The sequence below is a fragment of the Saimiri boliviensis genome, chromosome 10 (assembly GCF_048565385.1).
Source record: "Saimiri boliviensis isolate mSaiBol1 chromosome 10, mSaiBol1.pri, whole genome shotgun sequence".
NCBI classification, from domain to species: Eukaryota; Metazoa; Chordata; class Mammalia; order Primates; family Cebidae; genus Saimiri; species Saimiri boliviensis.
In genome coordinates, this window is record NC_133458.1 from 70,253,767 (window position 1) to 70,277,166 (window position 23,400).

At 37.3% G+C, this 23,400-nt stretch overlaps 1 protein-coding gene and 1 long non-coding RNA gene across 2 annotated transcripts in view; both read right to left on the reverse strand.

Annotated features, from left to right (window-relative positions):
- Positions 1-23,400, reverse strand: part of LOC141579962 (uncharacterized) — a 248,228-nt gene extending 224,828 nt beyond the window's left edge. The window contains exon 1 of the long non-coding RNA XR_012511953.1: positions 22,698-23,400. This is a non-coding gene — a long non-coding RNA (uncharacterized LOC141579962). The remainder of the gene's footprint in view (positions 1-22,697) is intronic.
- Positions 15,343-18,968, reverse strand: LOC120365282 (histone H2A.V-like). Its single transcript, XM_074379872.1, has 2 exons — positions 18,932-18,968; positions 15,343-16,011 (listed from the first exon to the last, which is right to left on the reverse strand). Exons 1-2 carry the CDS (start codon positions 18,966-18,968, stop codon positions 15,635-15,637), a joined length of 414 nt encoding a protein of 137 aa, XP_074235973.1. The 3' UTR covers positions 15,343-15,634.

A 23,400-nucleotide genomic window follows, 5' to 3' on the forward strand; every position in this document is an offset into this window, starting at 1 on the left:
TTCTAAATTTAGTAAAATGCAACACCTTTTTACTAATTTTGATTACATAAGAATTTGGGGTGAATATGACCTTGAGGGTAAGCTTTGACTTTTTCTATTAATATATTTTTAAAAGCTGGCGAAGGGCTTGGCACATTATTAATGTTTGTCAATTGAATGAAAGAATTAATAAATGAATATAAGTGAAATTAAGACATATTTCTTACTGACAGACACTAATGACTAAAAAAGGCTTTCAACAAATGAGCAGAGTTGACAATTAAAGTGTAAATAGGAGTCTAATGAATGTTCTAATTGATCTTCCCTGCTTTAAAATGTAGCCAGAATTTTTTAACCTTGAGATACAATGCTCAACAAATTAGGAGACTGTCCTTGTGTGAAAATCTCTTTAATCAATCTAACAGTTTGTCTACTCAACTACAGACTTTAAGACCTCTGCCAAAGTAGTGTTTTGTTTTGCTAGCCTTAGCAAGAGTTATGTCTTAATAATAGATTCATATATGAAGTTTCACTTGGCACTTTGGACTTCCGTGAAAATAAAGAACATACATTAAATTTTTTTAAAAAAGTCTTCAAAGGTAATAAAGCTGGGAGGAAAAAGGAAACTCTCATTCTTTCTTAGTGATTCTACCTACAAGAAAACAATAAAACCTTAATATCTGAATTGGGTTTTAACAAGATTTTTAAAACTTGATTAATTTTCTTTAGCTGTGCAATGGCCTTAAGATAATGAGTGTTAAGCATTCCTACAACCCATCAAGAAGTTTGATACCATCTATACATGGCTTGCTAAGAGGTGGCAAATAAAAAAAAAATTGACCCTGATCAGACCACCCACCTCCAGCCTATAAAGAAGAATAGAGGCTGAAAGGGAACTTGACATTTACAAAGTAGATTTTATGAGAGAACTGCTAATGAGTGTTGAGTCCCACACAACTCCCATGGGGGAAGGATTAGGAGTATTTTCCTTCATTTCAAGCCCAGGGATTGTGGCCTCAATGGGACCATGTAGAGAGTTCAAGGTGTGCCCCAGGTACTGACAGAGGACAGAGAAATGGGAAAACTCTAGCTGACTAGTAACTCTGATCCGATGGAAGACAAAGAAAGGCTGATACAAAAAAAAAGGTTGCAACAGTATTTCTTGATGTAAAGAATATGTGTAATTACATGAATTCAACAGAAAAGAATCAACCTTGAGGTCCTTTAAATATTTCCCAAAATAACTGCCTAGAGACACACATTAACTCCAACACAGGAATGTACCACTAGGAGACTATCATGTAAGTGAGCAAGTATAGCGAAGAACTTACCTGAACATCAAAAAACTGCAGGCTAGGTACCTTAGTGATTCAGCATTGGTGGGTGGAAAGTTTTCAAATAATGCACCAAAGTTTGCCAGGAGAAAGTGTCAGCTTTAAATACCTCCCAAGCCCAGAGAGCACATCATCATTAGTTGAGCAGCATCAACTAATTTCAGTCATGATCAACTAATGCCTTTGCTTTGTGCTTACCTCCCCTCTCTCTCAGCCCCTTCCAATCCCAAAGGGATCAGAAATTGCAATTAGTAAGCTGGAGGCAGAGGAGGAGGAGGCACAGAAGCAGGAGGTGGAGAGACTGAGACAGAGCTCACCGTGTCTTCCTTCCCTACTTCAGGCCACCGCCTCTTGCAGAGACGTGCATTAAACGAAATGAGAAGCCTCAACTTTGTCTACCATTAAGGTATTACATAGAAGTAGACGTTTTAGGGGCCAAAATAAAACTTTCTGGGTGCTAGAAGCGCACAAAGGATCTCTCATTTTCTGAGAGTGGAGTGATCAAAAAAAGCCCCTGTGCCATTTCTGGAATTCATTCAAGAACAGAAAAAAATTTGTCCCACTGAGTGGGTTAAAAGAAATAGGGGAAAGATTCAAGCTGTCATGTCATGTCATTCCAGGGGACCTGCTTGTTCACTATAATGAGGTTATTTTCCCACACCAAAATAAAATCTCCAGTAAGTTCTATTTTCTAGTCTTACAGTAGGTATTTCAAGAAGAATGAGGGAAAGGTTGCACTTAATTGTTTCATGTTAATATAGTCCAGTGGGAAGAAAATTCTGTCCCTACCTGCTGAAGCCCAGTCCCTGACTAACTCTCATTCAGGCAGGCCAAAAAAAAAAAAAAGTGTAAATTCATTTTGCTGCCCTGAGTTCTGTACCAGCTGATGTTGCGTTCACTCTTCACCCTGCCCACCATGATTTTTCCTTATGGCCATTATTAACTGACCAGTTTGTTTTCTGATGGTGTAATGGTAACGTGCTTTCCCAGAGAGCCCTGGACTCTCTAGCCCACATGCCCTACCATGAGCCAGGTGACCCTCTCAACAGACTCAACACTTAGACTCTCAAATGTGCATCACCTGACATGAAGTTCTGTCCAGCTCTGTGCTTCCTCTGCTCTGCCCCAATGACCAGATTCAACCTCTTTGTAGCAGCATCCGGCCACATCAAGACTGGTCATGCCACACCCACAGGGAGGAATCCCAGCCCTTCCCAGTTCTGCCTCTACCTGTCCCATCACCCTTTGCTGCTTAGATCCCAGTATGCCTTGCAGTTGAACCTAGAGAAAGTTGCAATGAAAAAAAAAGAACAAGGAGGGACTCATTTACAACTATTTCTTGTGATGAAAAGTGGTGAAACCATTAAAGGAGAAAGGAGGGAGGGAAAAATTGGGGTCTTAAAAAGTAGACTTCAGTTATCATATAAGACTGGAAAAGCAGCCACAAAGTGTTCTTAATGTTTCTCAGTGGTTATCATTTCAAATCAGACTCAGACCAGGAAGATGCAAGGATAATCATGAAATATGAGGCACACTGCTGCCGAGCACCAGTTAGTTCCAAATGTGTTCATTTATTCATTTGCACTAACAGCCTCAGAAATCAGTGGAGTGGTCTCTAGGAAGTAAAGGAATAAAATAATTTTCCAACTCTCATAGTCAGAGGGCTAATTCAAATTTCAAAAGGAACACTAACTTGCTTAAAGTACCATAAAAAGAGAGGGGGCGGGGAAAGTGGAAATTCCATCCTGCTTTAATCACTGTCCCCTGCAAGTTTCCTTAATGATTTCCAGCTGCCTCCATTTAGGCTGTTCCTTTGACAGAACTTCTATACAAACTTGGAACATTTAATATATCCAATTTTTTTTTTTTACTTTGCCCTCAACTGCATTCTAACCAAAAGCAGATTTCTCTTGGATTATGTAAGGATATGATGAGCTGGAAGGGGGGCGGAGTGAGGCAAGGAGTCTGCCTCTGCTTTTTTGCAGTCTCCACAAACCATTTCACAAAAGGCACAAAGGAAAATGTGAAAACCCAAGGAGAAGCCCACATCCTTGCAGAAAGCCAAAATATGCTTTCATTTCAACATACGACTGCATTCCAAAGAGAGACTAACTATTCAGAATTAGGCTACCACAAAATAAATACCTCCACATTTTAATATAGTTAACATTTTAAGGGGGGTGGAGGAGGACAGAGAATTGGTATGCAAATATTTACAACCAAACTTGTGCTCACCAAATAGTCTGTGACCCTAAGTTGTCCACTTTTCTGCACGGGGAAAAGAGCAGAGAACAATGAAAACATGGATATACAATATCATAAAGGATGAGATATTAAAACTTGAATAAGAACGTTTATTAAAAATCATGAGCTTGAGGCTTCAAGACCCTTGAAGGTCATAATTTCTTTTCCAACAGGGTTGTATACTCTCTGAAAGAACAGAGTAACCATCTCTTAATAATTTTTGTCTTCTCCCACAACTCCTAGCAATAGTATCTTATATACAGAAGGTCTTCAGTGAAGGCATGTTAAAGCGAATAAAGAAAAGCTTTCAGAGACTGATGGTAATGAAACAAGGGGATATGTGTAAAAAGAAAATAAAGACTGTTTGCAGGAAGACTAATGGGTAGGCTATTTTATCCTCATGATTCCTTGAATCTATAATTTATTCAGATATCATTACATTTTCCACATAAAGATAGGTCCTATATTTTTACTTGTAAGGCAAAATGGAACTTTGGTAGGTCTTCAAGTTATTCTCCTGAAAACTATACCAGACTACTTAAAAATCTACTCTCTTTTTGAAAAAGTGTTCTACAAGTTAACCTATTCTTTCTTATCTACCAGGTCAGTAAGGAAATACTCTATCTACCCCAAATCATATACATTGCACACTGAATTTTTAGGGGGTGGGGTGAAGTAGGGGGAAGTTCTTAAAAATATTTTAAAAATTAATAATAATTTTCTATTTAAAATCCAAAGGAGGTACAAAGTAAGTATAGAAAATAATACTTAAGTTAGTTTTTGAGTCACTTCTCATCCTTATCTTCATTCATTTTGATGAATATTTTCAAGTACCTAGGGCAGAACAGATGTTGAAAATCCCATAGATTTTCCACATAAATTTTATTTTCCATCACTTAGGGACATTCTGAGGCTCCAGAATTTCCACTTAAAAAACCTTTGGGGGGCCGGGCTCGGTGGCTCACGCCTGTAATCCCAGCACTTTGGGAGGCCGAGGTGGGTGGATCACGAGGTCAAGAGATCGAGACTAGCCTGGTCAACATGGTGAAACCCCATCTCTACTAAAAATACAAAAAATTAGCTGGGCATGGTGGCGCGTGCCTGTAATCCCAGCTACTCAGGAGGCTGAGGCAGGAGAACTGCTTGAACCCAGGAGGCGGAGGTTGCGGTAAGCTGAGATCGCGCCATTGCACTCCAGCCTGGGTGACAAGAGTGAAACTCTGTCTCAAAAAAAACAAAACAAAACAAAACAAAAAAAAACCTTTGGGGATAATCTGGTTGTTGGAAAGAATGCCAACTTTTATCCTGAAGCTACACGTGGGTATCAAGCACTGGTTTACTTACATTGCACCTCTATCTAGGGAGCTTGGAAAGTTAAATTCTCCCAAGCCACTTGGTGCTATTGCACTAAGGACCTATTTCCAACATATTTCTGAGCTTTAATTCTGAATCTTTCCAAGTTCTTTACATTATTCTCAAATTCTAGTGCCACAGATTGTACAAGGAGACTCTAATGTGAGCAAACACAGAGTTAAAAATAATTCATCAGTTTTTAGTTGCTGAATTTTGCCTATTTGTAGGCTTCAGTAATTGTACTTGCTTTTTGAACAAATGCATTATTCTTTTGATTCCTTATAACTAATTTCAGCAGAGTATCACCACAAGCAATCAATTTATTTTCAAACAAGTGTTATGCAAATGAAAGCAATCAATAATATAGAATGGAGTATATCTGTATTGAGCCTTCCTTTCTTTTGACCACTTGCTTTACACGTCTCTAGTCCTCATGTTTATTCCAGTATGCCATCAATTAAATATTTAATATATAAAGTATTATTAATAAATATTCCTATACTGCATTATTTTTTTCTTTCATGGTCCATGTGTCTTACCTTCTTTATTGGGTTATAAATTTCTTAGTTATAAAGACAGTGCCTAGTCCATTTTTGCATCCTGCTGGCCAGCATCTGGCCCACCAAAAACATCAAAAATGGTTTGTTGAGTGAATGAAAAAATCTACCTTGAACCCTGGAAGAAAACTATAAAATAAATCTTCAAACCTTTATAAATGAATTCAAAAGCTGTTTCAGATAAACTATTAGTGAGTCCTCAAGTCTAACACATCTAGAAGGACCACAAGGGAGGGTCAACATAACTTCATAAGGGTGTAAACACAGCTGTTGTTCTCTCCCCGATGTGCTTACTTTTGATTTATTGCACATGTCCACCTGCAAGGTTTCTCCAAGCACACACAGTCATAATATCCAAAGTCACCTAGTGACAAGTGAGTCCCTCAGCTCCATTGCTCACCTGGATCAGCAGCTCTCATTTATCTCTCAGGCAGCTCAGAACTGCTCCCAGCCTCAAGGCCCACAAACTCAGACTTTGTCAAATCAAATGGGCAATAATTTACTATATAAGTATCTTTTATAGAATAGCGAGTTATTTCTCTTCTTTGTCATCTTTTTTCCTCACAAAATAAAACCCTGGAATTATAATTCCACATGTAGATTTATAGTTTTTCTTCCTAAGAAGTTGTGTACATTATCATTTTGTTGATCACAAGGAAGATGAGGTAGGGAGTTCAAAGCATTTAAATAAACATATCCACAGTTCCCCTCAAAAGACTCAAAGTACACGGAATAGTTGCATATGGTGATGAGCTATAGACTCCAAAAGAAAGGAGGGAAATCAGGTAAACCTAATCTTGAAATTGAAGTAGAAATGTAAAATTGGAAGGAAAGACAGAATAATCCACAAAGAAAGCCATATTCCCTGAAAAGTTAAAATGCTAAATCCTGAAATGCTAAATTCTAGCCAGGCTTTAAATCAAATCAAGCTACCTTGTACACCCATAATTTATCTCTTTGGTGAAGTTTGTTTTTATTTTCAAGCAAAATAATGCATAGGTAAGTCTCTTGACTATGTACAGAGAATGCCACAAATGAAAGGCATCCTCAACTATGTGATTCTCCAATGGAAAAGGGGGGTTATGGTTGTGGTTATTCTACAAGAAGAACAACAGTTAAGAACACAGGGTTCCTGGATAAGGCATGCCTTGCAATTAATATTGTCATCAACACAAAATTGCTGTTTCCCTTTCATCCTTTCTTAGCAGTCTCTGCAAAGGATGGATTTCAAAACTCTATTTACCTACTGATAAAGAGTATGCACTGCCACCCACACAAGGCAGAAAGCAGAAGCAGCTACTGATTTTGATGTTTCACATGATGATTTTTCTCCATTACACAACACTACTACCTAACTAATTCTACGTATTTGGGAGCAAACTTTATTTGGTGAAACAATCAATTAGGAATTGAAATTTGTGTTCAAGTCTTGGCTCAATCTCTTATAATACATAAATGATTTTGAATAAATTACTTAAGATCTCTTGAATTTTTTTAACGTAAAATTGGTGCTAGTGCTACTTGCCTTAATCACCTCCTCATATCATTGAAAGAGTCAAATGAGACAATGTAGTTAATGTGCTTTGTAAACTCTAAAGTGTTATGCAAATATAAGGTACTAATTAAACACATTCAATAACATAAATGCCTGTCATAGGAATTTCCCTCTTATCCTATGAGATGAAAAACTGCTTTAAATCTTTCCTATAATAAGAAAGCATAAACAAATGACTATAATGATACATAAAGAGCTTTCTTGTGACTATAAACCATCTGTACTTACCAAAAACAGCTACTAAAACTAAAGAAAAAAGCAAATTCTTCCAGGGAGTTCTTTTCTCTTGTTTCACTAAGCTTTGGGAAAATATTTTTTAAGTTCTAGTCTATTCTTCTTAACTGGTTTCTGATGTACATATGAAGGATAACTCTCTAGATGCTCACTCTTTCCAGAAAGTATTTACTTAGAGAAAATTAGAATTTAATTTACGCTGGATGATCAATACAGACTTTTATGCATGCAATACATCTAATACACCACAGCCAGATTAATTTCCCTAGTCAGTGATTAATTGCCTACTCTGTCCCTGGTGCTGGAGAAGGTGCCTGGAATACAACAGAGAGCAAAATGGGCAGGGTCTCTGCCCTTCTGAATGTCACATCCAAAGTCTTATTTCAGAGCTCATCTTTTTCAACCCCTATGACATTTGATTTTGTTGCCAATTTGCCTTCTTTAAACTTTCTTCTCTCTTGATTATGAAGATATTATTCTTGCCTAATAGAGCAGACACCATTGACAAGGTGCTCCAACCTACATTTTCAACCCCTTCTCCTTTGTCACCTTCCAGCTTTTGGTGTGACATAGTTTTGACCAATTAGACGTAAAGTGAAATCTACCCTAATGTTTCCACAAATCTATAGGCATCTCTGCTTCCACTTCCTCATTCTTTCTGCTAAAACATAGACATAATTACTAGAGCTGTAGCTGACAACCTACATCCATGGAGAAAGGTCAAGAAAATGGAAAAACTTGGGGCTGATGTTGGTAATCTAAGCATTCCTAGTAACTATCCATGTTCAGTCTTCTTGCTTTGTGAAAGAACTAAACAAACAAGAAATGCCTTTTGTTTAAGTCATTATTTTCAGGTTTTCTATTACTGCCAGCCAAGTAAGTTTCTAATTGGCACACATTGTTTCTCTTTTACTTATCTGCTCAATATGTATTTCCTCCATAAACATCACATTTTTTTCTGTCTATTCTGTGGAGGTCAATTTTCAGCACTCTTCTATGTTTGCTCCCTGGGACATCTCAATTCACCCGTTCTACTTATTCTTTCATTAAGTTCTTCAACAAATTTAGATTAAAAGACTGCCACATGACTGGCACTGCTCTGAGCACTAGGGATAGAACAGTGAACAGTAAATCTTCCACCTTCATGGAAATTATAGTCTAAGAATAAAATACAACCACCTCATTCTAATTTACCCTCAGTCACAGATTAAGTCTCTGCAGAGACCTCCCCAAACTTCCCAGCCTAAATTAGCACATCCTGCTAGATATTTTCATAGCATCTCTTGGTTTTCCTTTCTATAGCATATATTTTTAGTTATATACTTTATTGTGTATTTATTTTACATCTTTCTCCTCCAGTAGAAAGTAAAGTGGTAATTACGTCTTTTTACAACTATCATATATTCGTGTCTCACAAATTATCTAACACATATTATGTGCTCAGTAAATACATGTTGACATTTGATGACTTCTCTAGACTTATATTTCAAATTACCTTCTGGACATCGCCACATGAATATTCTGCAAGAGCTTCAAAACAAAAGACCCAAAATAGATTATATTTGCACTGAATTTTTATTCCCAGCTAATGGCATCACCAGAGAACAAAGTTAGGAATTTCAAAATCATTGACTCCTCCACTCCCTCTCATCTCCAGCTGGTATCTAAGAGCTCTATTTCTACCAATCTAATATTTCTTCACTCTCCCCTTCAATCCCATTAGTACTGTCCATCCTTCATTACTGCAAGTCCTCATTTTACCTACATTACTACAGTATTACTACTACAGTAGACTGCTCATTCATCTTCTTGCGTACTTGAATCCCCTCCTTACTAATGCTACTCAACTAGCCAGGTATTAATCCATTTCACAGATTGGAAAAACTAAGCCTTTAAGAATTTAAGTAACTTTTTCCAGGTCACTCAATTAGTAAGTAGCAAAGCTGGAGTTTATACTAGTCTATACTCCTAATCAAGAGGCCTGGGAGAGACCTTCCATACCTCAGCATGACAAACATACCATTACAATTTAAGGTGTCTGGATTGGGCTCCAATCCCAATCCAGACACCCTAAATTGTAAAGGTATGTTATATATGCATCACCCTCAGAAGTCTGCATATTTCTTGGGAAAAGATAAAAGATCTTCTGCCTTTCATCTTCCCCCACCTCCCACCTCCTGCCCAGGAAGGCATTCTGCTCCATTATAAGCTATCAATGGATTTTTGAGACAAGAAGGGGAGAGGGGGGGAAGAAATTTTTTTTTAAAAAAAGATTTATCCAAGAGAAAGAAATACAGGAGGATCAAAGGTGATAAGACCTGAGGGATAAAGAGACAGGTAAATAAAATATAATGCACTTTGTTTAGACTCTGGTTCAGAAGTTATGCCTTTGCAAAAACTGTTGGCTGGAATTTTGGCTGATGTTTTACTTAGTTCAGCACAAGGAAAATTTCAACTTGGCCTTCTTCCTGAGGAACATTTATTAAGAAATAAGAGTTATATGACGATGTGAATGAGGAGTCAACTCACATATACCCTTACTCAAAGTAAAAGTTAGCAGCTAAGTACCACCAACTAAATCACTTGTCTTCTAAAAGCTGTGCCCTCTCCCCTTTGAAACAATTAGAGTAAAAAAAATGTATATTTGTACTTTTCTTTATTATTTTTTTTAATTTTATTATTATTATTATTTTTTACCATTTTGTGCTCTAAGAGTAATTTGGAACTGCATTTGGGACTGTAATATCTCCCCTATAGCAACTAAAAGGCTCTCAATCTGATAATTAACCTACCATGCCATTTCACCCAAATAATCTTCTGGAAATTTATCAATGTACTCCAAAATCTTACATAGGCTGCCTTTGCCTCAGCACCACTAAATCACTCAGGATGTTTCTCATAGGCGGTGGCTGAAATAAAATATGCATACTATGTAACTGGAAAAAGATTCCGTCTCATTTGCCCCGGCTGTCCCTCCTTGTTGGAAATGCAGAGGGAAAGAAGGCAGCAAGAATACCTTCCTGCTGACAACTTAGAAGACAAACCATAATCACAGAGCCACATCAGCAGGGGCGAGCCTGAGTTCTCTGAAAGCATCTGATGGGGTCCTTCGATCAGGAGACCCTCATCACACAGTCCCTAGATACTGAATGAGAGTTCCAATAAAGCAATATGGTGTACAATTCCAAAACAATCCTAAGTGCCCCCTACTCATTTGTTCTATTGCCTTGCTCTTGTTCAGCTTTTCAAAAAAAAAAAAAAAAAGATGTTTACCTCCAGCCAAAGTGCCACATGTGCAGGGAGGGAACACATTCTGTGATTATTTTTTTATGTGTTTCCATAATCCTTGTAATAAAACATATTAAAAAGAGAACCTTCCTCATTAGGCCAGGGTTTATACAGGAGATGATTTAAAATTTTATAAATTTACAATCACTTTTATTTTCAGTTCTCTATTATTCAGAATTTAATTGTTCAATTCATGAAATAGTAATAGCTAGAACTTACTGTGTTCTTCATGTTCCAGGCACTGTTCTAAGTGTCTCATGTACATTAAAATTGTCCTCAAAACAATCCTATCAGGGAGATGCTATTATTATCACCCCTATCTTTACAGATAAGGTAATTGAAGCACAAAGCGGTTAAATAATCTACTGAGATCATCAGCTAGTAAACAGTGTGAGTATCATATATGTGTCCCCTGCTTCTTTCTTCTTCCTTCTCTGTTCCCTTTAGGACCATTTTATCTACATATTCTTCAGAGAATTCTTACCTTTAGAGAACGTTATCAATACATAGGCAAGATGCCAGGAGGCACACACCAAAATTATGGAACTAAGGGAAATAAAGCAGGCTCAGAGAATCCTTCAGAGTATGTGCTAGAAGCAGTCGGTGCTCCCTGGATACCTGCAGCTCCCTTAATTTGCTAGCTTTCCTTGAAGTTGGATGGACCCATGTCACTAGTTCTAAGCAATGGTCTTAAAGCAGAAGTAAAGCCAAGTGAAAAAGTGTACTTGGAAGACAGTGTTCAACTGGATCAGATGCCATGGATAGGTTAAATAATGTGGGAATTGAGAATTGATTATGGGGTTTGGTAATATGGAGGTCATCATCAACTTTGAAAAGAATAGTTTTTCTGTGGAAATTCATTAGAAGCATCACTGAATCAGAGTACAAGGAACTAGTTCACTAGTGAATACACTAGTGAGTTCACTAGATCTATACATGTTAGTCAATTATGGACATAGAGTTAGAGAGCCTAGATCCTTCCCCCCTCAAACCTATGCTGTTCTCTCACTCAACCCACCAGAAGCCTGGTTTGCTTTCCTTGTTCCATTACACATCCACATACATATATGTCACATTGCCATAAATATTAATTATTGGTCCCAATTCTTTACTCTCCTCTGGTAGTGCTACACATCTGTACCTTTGCCATGGTCTTATGATACATGTAGTGTACTACTGAGCCCCTTAACTTTGTAGTTGGTGATATTATTTACATTAGTCAATTGGATATTAGCAAAGACAACCTAGGTGGAAAAAGTGAAATTTGCCTGAACAACTGGACTTGCCCTCTGCAAGTCTATATAGCTCTGAGTCAGTCCACATACCCAGGATAGTTCACTGGCTCCATAGAGACACTCAAAGCTACCCACAGCCTGGAGTCAAGTCTAGTCTACATTAGCCAAACTTCAGTCAACCTACAGAAGCACAAGTGAGAAACATGATTTTTTTTGTTAGAAGCCACTAAATTTTGCAGTAGCTAGTATATAGCATTATTGCGAATACAGCTTACTAAGACACAAGTTGAGGTAGAAATATTTCAAATGTCCATAAAAAATAAATAACATAGTTCTTCCTGAACTCTTCTTTAATTACAAGCTTCAGATTGGTCCCAAACCCAATATCCACACCACAGTAAATTTGGTCACTCTCCTTTTAAAAATTCAGTCTTTAAGAACTTGAAGGGACTTGAGCAGTCATGCCCAACCACCTCTTTTCACCCCTGAGAACACCCAGGAGGTGAAATGACATGTCAAATATCATATTACTAATCACTGAGAACAGTGACTGGAAACTAGATTCCTGTGATTTCAGGCCTATTTCTACTGTGTCACACTGCTTGTCTGAATCACAAATTGAGAAATCTCAGGTTGAAGCTATAGTCAAACAAGAAATCTAGGATTAACATTATGAACAATCATTCTTTGTCACCTACTGTATCATCTTTCTCATTGTCTAAGCCCCTTTCTCTCCAGTGCCTGAACTACCACCACTAACACACACACACACACACACACACACACACACACACACACACACAGAGTTTTGGATTTGGTCTTTAGTCTTTATTTTGACTATGATTATACAGCCTTCAAAAATGTCTGTTCCATCAATAATTAGCATACATATTTAAAATATTTCACTGGAATCATAAATGACACAAACTACTGGAAAACATTCCATGCTCATGGATTGGAAGAATCAATATCACTAAAATGACCAAACTGCCCAAAACAATGTACAGATTCGATGCAAATTCTATCAAACTACCCATGTCATTTTTCTTAGCATTAGAAAAAAGTATTCTAAAATTCACATGAAACAAAAAAAGAGCCCAAATAACCAAAGCAATTCTAAACAAAAATAATAAAGCTGAAGGCATCATATTACCTGACTACAAACTATACTACAGGACTCCAGAAATCAAGACAGCATGGTACTGGTACAAAACAGAAACATTGATCAGTGAAACAGAATAGAGAGCCTGGAACTAAAGCTGCACATCTACGACCATCTGATCTTTGATAATGTCAACCAAAATAAGCAATAGAGGGCCGGGCATGGTGGCTCTCACCTGTAATTCTGACATTTTGGGAGGCCGAGGCAAGAGAATCACTTGAGCCCAGAGTTCGAGACCAGCCTGAGCAGCATGGCAAGACCCTATCCCTACTGAAAAAAGCTAATAATAAGCAATGGGGAAAGGATTCCCTATCCAATAAATGGTGCTGGGATAACTTGCTATCCATATGCAGAAGAATGAAATTGAACCCTTACTTTTCACCATATACAAAAATTAACTCAAGATAGATTAAAGATTTAAATGTAAGACCTCAAACCAAAAGAATCCTAGAAAAAAATCTCAGAAATACCATTCTAGACTTGGCCTTGGGAAAGAATTTATGACAAACTCCTCAAAAGTAATTGCAACAAAAACAAAAATTGATGTGTGAGATCGAATATTAAACTAAAAAGTGTCTGTACAGCAAAAGAAATTATCAACAGAGTAAACTGACAACCTAGATGATGGAAGAAAATATTCTCAAATGATGCATCTGACAAAGGTCTAATTTCCAGCATCAATTAAACTAATCCCAGCACTTTGGGAGGCTGAGGTGGGCAGATCATGAGGTCAGGAGATAGAGAGCACTTTGGCTAACATGGTGAAACCCTATCTCTACTAAATTACAAAAAATTAGCCAGGCAAGGTGGCATGCACCTGTAGTCCCAGCTACTTGGGAGGCTGAGGCAGGATAATTGTTTGAACCCAAGAGGCAAAGTTTGCAATGAGCTGAAATTGAGCCACTGTACTCTAGCCTGGGTGACAGAGCAAGACTCCATCTCAAACAACAACAACAAAAAAACAATTTGACAAGCAAAAACCAAATAACCCCATTAAAAAGTGAGAAAAAGACATGAACAGGAAATTCCCAAAAGAAGACACACAAGCAGCTGCCAAACATCTGAAAAAACGCTCAACATCACTAATCAGAGGAATGCAAATCAAAACAATTATAAGATACCACCTTACACCAGTCAATGGCTATTATTAAAAAGTCAGCAACAACAAACAAAAACAATGCTGGTGAGGCTAGAGGGAAAAGGGAACTCTTAAACTGTTGGTGGTAATGTAAATTAGTTCAGCTGCCATGGAAAGCAGTTTGGAGATTTCTCAAATAACTCAAAACAGAACTATCAATTTACCCAACAATCTCATTGCTGGTATACATATCCTAAATAAAATATATCCTTCTACCAAAAACACACATGCACACTTATGTTCATCACAATGCTATTTACAATGACAAAGATAAGATCAACCTATGTGCCCATCAACAGTGGATTAGAAAAAGAAAATGTAACATATATATACCATGGAATATTATGCTATCATAAAAATGAATGAAATTATATCCTATACAGCAACATGGATGCAGCTGGAGGCCATTATCCTAAGTGAATTAACACAGGAACAGAAAACCAAATATCTCATGTTATCACTTATACACAGGAGCTAAACACTGAGGACACATGGACATAAAGATGGCAACAATAGACACTGAGGACCACCAGAAGGGGAAGTGGGAGCAAAAGCTGAAAATTTTACTGTTGGGTACTATGCTCACTACCTGGATGTCAGGATCATTTGTATCCCAAATCTCAGCATCATACAATATATCTATATAACAAACCTGCATGTGTACCCCCCAGAATCTAAAATAAAATAATTACCAAATAAAATAAAATTTCATTGGAAGATATTATAAAAAGTGATATGGCCACTAGAAGCACTGAGAATTGAGAAGTTACTGAGATTAAAAACTTCATTTAACAGGCAAGGCAATGGGGCCCTAAAAAAGTAAGATGACTTGCCCAAGGTCATACTACTAGATAACAGAAAAGAAGGAACTGAATTCCAGGATTCCTTACTCTTCCGTGCCTCCCAAACCTTCCCTTTTATAACTAGCCATATATGTATATTTGTGCCTTGGTGATTATTAACCTCATTGCCTCATTCCATCAGAACAAACTAATTTTAGATTATTTTTTCTATATATTTCTTCTAAATATCTTTCTACAATGAAGATAGTTTTTATATTAGAATCTAATCCAAATATTATTGAAGGATTTCAAAAGTAAATATGACATTAACGCTTTCAAAAAGACCATCTCTCAAGAGGATAGTGAGGATACCAGTCTTTTAACTGCTGTGCTTTCAAACAAAAAGCTATTTTACATACTTAAAAAGCATCTTTCATTTTCTCATCTGTGGAGCTCAATACTTTCAAAAACAACTCATTAATTCTTTTTTTTTTTTTTTTTTTTTTTTTTTTTTTGTAAAAAATGGTTTATCAATTCCATTTTTGTATAAAACATCGGAGAAACCTAGCCAATCAACACACACACTGTCACCACATGAAAAGGTACTTTTATCAAACTTCGAGTCTAAGAACATACAAATGTTTCCTTTATCATGTCTACAGTAATTGTCTATGCTTTTCCATTTAACTGTTGTTAAAAATTCCACATATTATTTCTTCTGTCCCAGTTACAGTACAATGACGGGGAGGAAGAGGGTTGGTTAAAACAACCCTCTAAGCAGTTTTCTGCTGTCCCTTCTTTCCAATCAGAGATTTGTGGATGTGAGGGATCACACCACCCCCAGCTATGGTAGCCTTGATAAGAGAATCCAACTCTTCATCACCACGGATTGCAAGCTGCAAGTGACGCGGAGTGATACGCTTTACTTTGAGATCCTTAGAAGCATTACCTGCCAGCTCCAGTACCTCAGCGGTGAGGTACTCCAGAATCGCAGCACTGTACACGGCAGCAGTGGCACCCACCCTTCCATGGCTTGTGGTGCGAGTCTTCAAGTGTCTGTGGATGCGGCCCACAGGAAACTGTAGCCCAGCTCTCTGTGAGCGAGAAACTGCCTTAGCCTTGGCCTTCCCACTGTCCTTTCCAGCTTTGCCTCATTAATTCTTACTTACCTCTTGCATCCTTAGAAAAGAAGCAAAACTTGGGAGAGAGATCCAAGATGGCTGAACACTAGCAGCTCAGGATTGTAGCTCCCAGTGAAAACGCAAAGAATGAGAGGACGCCACACCTTCACATGAATTCTTATTGCTCACATACCAGGAGATTCCCAGCGGAGGAGCCCCACGGGTCGCCAGCGCAACTCTTGTGACCGGCGAGGCAGTTTTGCCAGCGCCTTGGAGCATCGGTTCTTGGTGCAGAGTCAGAAAAGCACCATCAATCTTAACGCCGCTGATTTGGTCGGCGCAGTGGGTTGCTCAGATTTCGGCGCTGAGAATCAATAATTTGGACGTCCACTCAGAAACCCAATTACAAAGACGGTAATTATAAAGACCATAGATGGATAAATCTACAACGAAGGGAAGAAAACTGTCAAAAAAGGCTGAGAATACTCAAGATCAGAATGCCTCTCCCTTAGCAGGGGACCACAGTTCCTCATCAGCAACGAAACAAGGCTTGATGGAGAACAAGTGTGTTCCAATTACAGAAGCAGGCTTCAAAATGTGGATAATAAGAAACTTCTGTGAATTAAAAGAACTTGTTCTAACACAATCTAAAGAAACTAAGAACTTTGAAAAAAGGTTTGACGAAATGTCAACAAGAATACACAATTTAGAGAGGAAAATAAGTGAATTGATGGAGCTGAAAAACACAATACGAGAACTACATGAAGTATGCACAAGTTTTAACACCCGAATTGATCAAGCAGAAGAAAGGATATCAGAGGTCAAAGACCAACTCAATGAAATAAAACAAGAAGACAAGATTAGAGAAAAAAGGATAAAAAGGAATGAGCAAAGTCTCCAAGAAATATGGGACTATGTGAAAAAACCTAATCTTCGCTTGATAGGTGTATCTGAATGTGACGAAGAGAATGAATCCAAGCTGGAAAATACACTTCAGGATATTATTCAGGAAAATTTTCCCAACTTAGTAAGGCAGGATAATATTCAACTGTAGGTAATACAGAGAACACCACAAAGATATTCCTCAAGAAGAGCAACTCCAAGGCACATAATCGTCAGATTCACCAGGGTTGAAATGAAGGAGAAAATACTAAGGGCAGCCAGAGAGAAAGGTCAGGTTACCCACAAAGGGAAGCCTATTAGACTTACAGCAGCTCTCTCAGCAGAAACCCTACAAGCCAGAAGAGACTGGGGACCAATATTCAGCATCCTTAAAGAAAAGAACTTTCAACCAAGAATTTCACATCCAGCCAAACTAAGCTTCATAAGTGAAGGAAAAATAAAGTTTTTTGTGAACAAGCAAGCATTCAGAGAATTCATCACCACCAGGCCTGCTTTACAAGAGCTTCTGAAAGAACCACTACACATAGAAAGGAACAAACAGTATCAGCCTTTCTAAAAAAATACCAAAAAGTAAAGAACATCAATATAATGAAGAATTTACATCAACTAATGGGCAACATAGCCAGCTAATATTAAATGGCAGTATTAAACTCACATATATCATTATTAATTCTAAATTTAAGTTGACTCAATTCCCCAATTCAAAGACAGGCAATTTGGACAAAAAAACTAAATCCCATCAGTATGCTGCATCCAGACCCATCTCACATTCAAGGATACACAAAGACTCAAAACAAGGGATGGCGAAAGATTGACCAACCAAACAGAGAGCAAAAATAAATAAATAAAAAGCAGAAGTTACAATTTTTGCCTCTGATAAAATAGTCTTTAAAGCAACAAAGATCAAAAGAAGCAAAGAAGGACATTATATAATGATAAAAGAATCAACGCAACAACAAGAAGAGTTAAAGATCCTAAATATATACGCACCCGATACAGGAAAACCCAGACATACAAGACTTATAAAGACACTTAGACTCCCACACAATAATAGTGGGAGACTTCAACCTTAACATTAGACAGATCAATGAGACAGAAAATTAACGATATCCAGGACTTGAACTCAGATCTGGAACAAGTAAACGTAATTAACATTTATAGAACTCTCCACTTTAAATACACAAAATATACAATCTTATCAGTACCACATCATATCAACTTAGAAGTTTAAACGAAATGTTGGTTGGCTCCTTGTTTGTTATTCTCTTCCCTCATTTTCTTTTATGTCTCCATTATTAAGGACAATTATAGGCATACCCATATTTAGACTGCATTCTAGCCCGGGCAATAAAGCAATACCCCCATTCTCTCTCCCTCTTCCTCTTTCTCTTTCTTCCTCTTCTTTATTCTTTTTCTTATTATTCTTTAAAAACAAAACAAAACAAAACAAAACAAAACAAAAACTTAAACACTCAAGAGTTAAGTCATTTGCCAAAAGTTGTACAGGAAGTCACTAAGTACACTGCCTCTGAAAGATTTTGGTATGAAATTCTGCATATAGTACTACTAATGATAACTCCTGTTCCAGGCACAGTGGCTCATGCCTGTAATCCCAGAATTTGGGGAGGCCAAGGAGGGAGGATCACTTGAGGCCAGGAGTTTGAGACCAGCCTAGGCAACATAGTGAGACCCTATCTCTACCAAAACCTTTTGAAAAAATTAGCTAGGTGTGGTAGCACATTCCTGTAGTCCCAGCTACTCTGAAGGCTGAGGTGGAAGGATTGCTTGAGCCTAGGAGGTGAGCCATGATTGTGCCACTGCACTACAGCCTGGGTGACAGAGCAAGACTCCATTTCTCAAAATAACTCCCACAAACTAGCATTAATTGAAGTTATGCTGTTTTCTAAACACCGTAATATGATTTTTGTATGTGTTAACATATTCCAAGATGATGGAAATCTTAAGAGTGTAATATTATTGTTCTCATTTTAGAGATGAGACAAATGAATCTTAAAGATATTAATGAACTTTTCCAAGTTGGCATACCAGAATGAACATGCCCAATTTCTGGCAAAGATGTCATGTCTGTCCTACAAAGTATTACCAGATCAGAGTAGGGAAAAGAACTTGCTTGACTCCAGCACTGAAATAGTGAACAAAACGGGTTCTGAGGTCTTCATGGTGGATTGCTATAGGTACATATATCTATTTTTCTGGGGCACAGTGAATCTATTTTTAGAAAATGGATTTGAGCTACGTTGTGAAAGTAAATTAGAAATTAGCCTTTAATGTTAGAAGTCAGGATGGTAGAAAGGAAGCAGTGGTGATGACGTGAAGGGAAGATCAATGATGATTTTCAGTGCTGGTTGTTTACATGTTGTTGTAAGGAATCATAACACAGTTGTGTTTGTTTTGTGAAAATTTGTTGAGCTGGACACTTATCATCTGTACAGTTTCTTTGCATATGTCACATGTCATTAAAGTTCATATTTAAATTAATCTTTGAAAATGTCTAAAAACATATATGAAATAGATATACTAAATACCTCTAAAAAAACTGACTACATTTACCACCTGTGAAACAGGTGAGGCAGTGTAACAGAGCCTATGCTTACAGATTTTGAAAATGATAGATCTTGTTCATTTCCATCCCAATTCAGGATTTCTAAGCCTCAACATTCCTTGCCTATAAAAATAAAGGTACTGGCTGAACATGGTGGCTCATACCTCTAATCCCAGCACTCTGAGAGGCCAAGGCAGGAGGATCACTTGAGATCAGGAGTTTGAGACAACATGTCAAAACCCCATCTCTACTAAAAATTAAAAATTAGCCAGTTGTGGTGGTATGCACCTGTAATCCCAGCTACTCTGGAGGTTGAGGCAGGAGAATTGCTTGAACCCAGAAGGCAGAGCTGCAGTAAGCCAAGATTGTACCACTGCACTCCAGCCTGGACAATGCAGTGAGACTGTCTCAAAAATAAACAAATAATTTTTAAAAACAAAGGTAGTGATATCAATGAGATCTATTATAGTATTAGCTATGTCTTCGTTACTTCATCCTCCAGTTAAGGTTTCTGTTTGCCTTGTATGTTAGTGCAAAAAACAGATAATAAGATGGAATTAATTGTGCAATCAATTTATTGGGGGAAACATCAGAGAAGGCTTGGAGAGATGGCCCACTGCAATGCAAGTGTGAACTTTCTGAAGGTGAGAGGGCAAAACTCATGGAAACAGATTATGCTTTAAAAGAACCAGGTTTGAGGAGAATTGGATTTTTAAAAAGAATTCCATTTTGACTTAATGAGCCTGAGGTATTTTTTAGAGATCAGTCTTTTACTGTCAAAGAGAAATATGAGTCTGAGGTGTGCTAAAGTTGAACATTTGTGGGTCATCTGCATACAGATAGTAATGGAAGCCACAGACATAAAGAGAAAGCATAAGATCATGGTACTGAAGGAAAAAATGGCATCAAGCACTGAAGAATTCTGGTATTTAATGTCAAAAGAAAGAAGAAGCATCCCGCAAAGATAAGTCAATAAAGAGGTAGAAAGAAAGCAGGAAAGGATTGTGTTTAGAAAGTCAAGGGTAAGAAATGATCCACAGTGAGAAATGTCACAGGAAGGTTAAGTAAGAGGAGGCCTGGAAATGCCCATTGAATTTAGAGACACGGGGGCTATAGTTGATCTTAGCAAGAATAATTAGTTCAGTGATAGGTACAAGCCATTCCCATATATAATGGTGGGGCAGGAAGGGAGACAGAGGTAGAGATGGCATACAAATCTAAAATGCAAGTGAATATGCTAGTGTTAGGGAGGATGAAAACAGCTCCTCTGTTAAACAGGAGGAAAGGAGAATTAATTAGATACAGATGTAGGCAGATACGTATATTTGGAAAAGGGGAGATGAGAGATCCCAATGTTATATACTAGTTGCTATTTTCTCTTGAAAATATAACCTCTGAGAGCAATGAAAAAGGTAGAAAAGTTGGAGGATTATGAAGAACAGATATTGAAAACATATTTTCAGAAAATAGGAGTGGGAGTTGAACAAAACATGCAGAAATGAAAAAGGTCCATTTGCTGTTGCTTATTGTACATTTAGAGCAGATCCAATGTCACCTTGCACTGTTGGATGCAAGCACAGAAGTGCAGATCACTGAGTTAATCTGGTACTAATCTTATTTCTCGAATGATACATAAGGAGACATGTGTCATGTTTCATCGAAGACATGAAAAGCCAAAGAAGAATGCATTAATGATACTGGACATGGTGTTCCTGAAATAATAATGTGTGGACTCATGGTTGAGTAGAGAAGTTAATAAAGGAAAGGAATGATGATTGAGAGAATGCAGGGGATCATAGAGATAACCCTGGCACCTGAGCTTTTTTGACCTCCAATGTTAAACGGCTCTTCCAAAACCATCAATTCGGTTCTCAAGAAAAAGCATGTTATACTTCTTACATTAGAAAAATTAGCTACATTTATGTTGACAAATACAACAAAAAACCACCCTTGCCTTCATGAGGTTTGTATTCTAGGGAAGTTATACTAACAATACTTATTATAGAGAAATACTATCTAATAGAAATATAGTATGAACCATATGTATAATTTTTAATTTTCTAGTAGTCACACTAAAAGATGTAAAAATAAACATATAGGCTTGTGAAATTTAAGAAAAAACAGGAATATACTTATACTAAAAAATAATCTTGTTTATCTGAAAAATTATCCCATTATCATCATTTCTGATGAGCATGTCTGTTTTCTCTAAATTCTCTCAGAGTGTTTTTAGTTTTCCATAGTGAAACCACCTAGAAATTACTTACTTCATGGTGGAGACCCAGAAGAAGAGTAATGGCAGGCAGAAAAAAAGAGAAGGTTGAAGCTGTCCTTTACCTCGGGGAGAAAATAATCTCTCTGACTTCAAAGCAGTCATTTTCCCTGCCATTCTTTTTATCTGCTGAAGCTGTGTTTTCCTAGAGCGTTCATGAAGCAGCTCTTTTTGGTTAGCAGAGAGAACCCTGTAAGAATTCTAACCTTGGAATATATCCATCTTGGAGAGAGGAAAATATAATGAAAAAGGAGAAGGACATAATTCTTGTATTGATGTTTACATTTCCTGGAACATACAAAACCATCATTTAAAATTCACTGCTCACTAGACCAACATCTCACTGAGAAAATGTTTCATTCAGAGAGGAGACTGATCTGGAGCCCCTCTGAAATGGAGACATTATTTTAATTACTATTCTTTCTTTACTCCTCAAATAACCCCCTTTAATGGTTCCATTTGCAAAAAGTTCTCTTCCTTTGTATTTTTAGTCTGCTGAAGTTTAGAACTTATTATATCATTTTTAATTAGTAAAGAGATTACAACCTCTGAACTACCTAAAGAATAATTTCTTTCCAGTCTGTAAGTGGATGTTTTTCCAATGACAATTATGGAACCAATTTTAAAAATCTGAATCTACCTGTAGTAGTAAGGTTACTGTCCCAGTTTGCAGGGGAGGATGGTATAAACATTTTAATAATCTTACAGTGGTTGTGTAATGTTTGAACATTGCAAAGACGACAGCCAAAACATAATACTGTTAAATCAAGGTTAGCCTGAAGCTGCCTCTTTACACATCTTAAGTTTGGCCTAAAGGTTTCTCTGTACCTCCTTATCTATAACAAGTGGAGGTGTAAACAGACCATAGACTGCCCTTGTGCCTATCTCCAAGTTTGGGCCAATCAAATGTAGCCAACCGTTCAAACCGTGTACAAATAAGACAAACACCAAGCTGTAACCAATTCACTGTTTCTTACCTCACTTCCATTTTCTGCATCTCACTTTCCTTTTTCTGTCCATAAATCTTCCTCCACCAATGGCTGCAATGGAGTCTCTGAGCCTACTCTGCTCAGGAAGCTGCCTGATTGATGAATCATTCCTTGCTAAATTAAACTCTTTAAATTGAATTCAGCTGAAATTTTACTTTAACACTACACACTGGTACTTTATTGAGGCAAGGGCTCAGGAGCAATCAAAAGACAAGAGGATTCACCATTTAGAATCATTTGTTTCCACTACTTATCATTACCAAGAACCATGAAGTTCTGAGTCCTTGAATATATTCAGCATATAAGAACAACTCTTCTCATCCCTTTCTTTTCCTCCTTAATTTCCCAAACCAGTATAAACAATCCTACAGAAACATAACATGACTTAGGATAGAATTAAGATTACGGCTGAAAAATATTCAACTGTCCTTTACCCTAAAAATGATTACTAGTTCTCTGACAGGTACAAAATTATTAGGAGACAATTCTTTGTAGGTATCACATTTCTGCACATTTTTCAGGAGAAACACCAATTGCTTTTTTATTCTAGACTATATTTTCAAGGATGTTAATAAGATGAAAAGCCTTAGAAGAAACAGACGGTATTTCCCTCTGAAACAAAGAGCAGGCATGCTTCTCATCCACTAAAAGAGAGATGATGCCTCTCTGCAAGTAAATAAAGGAAAACTTA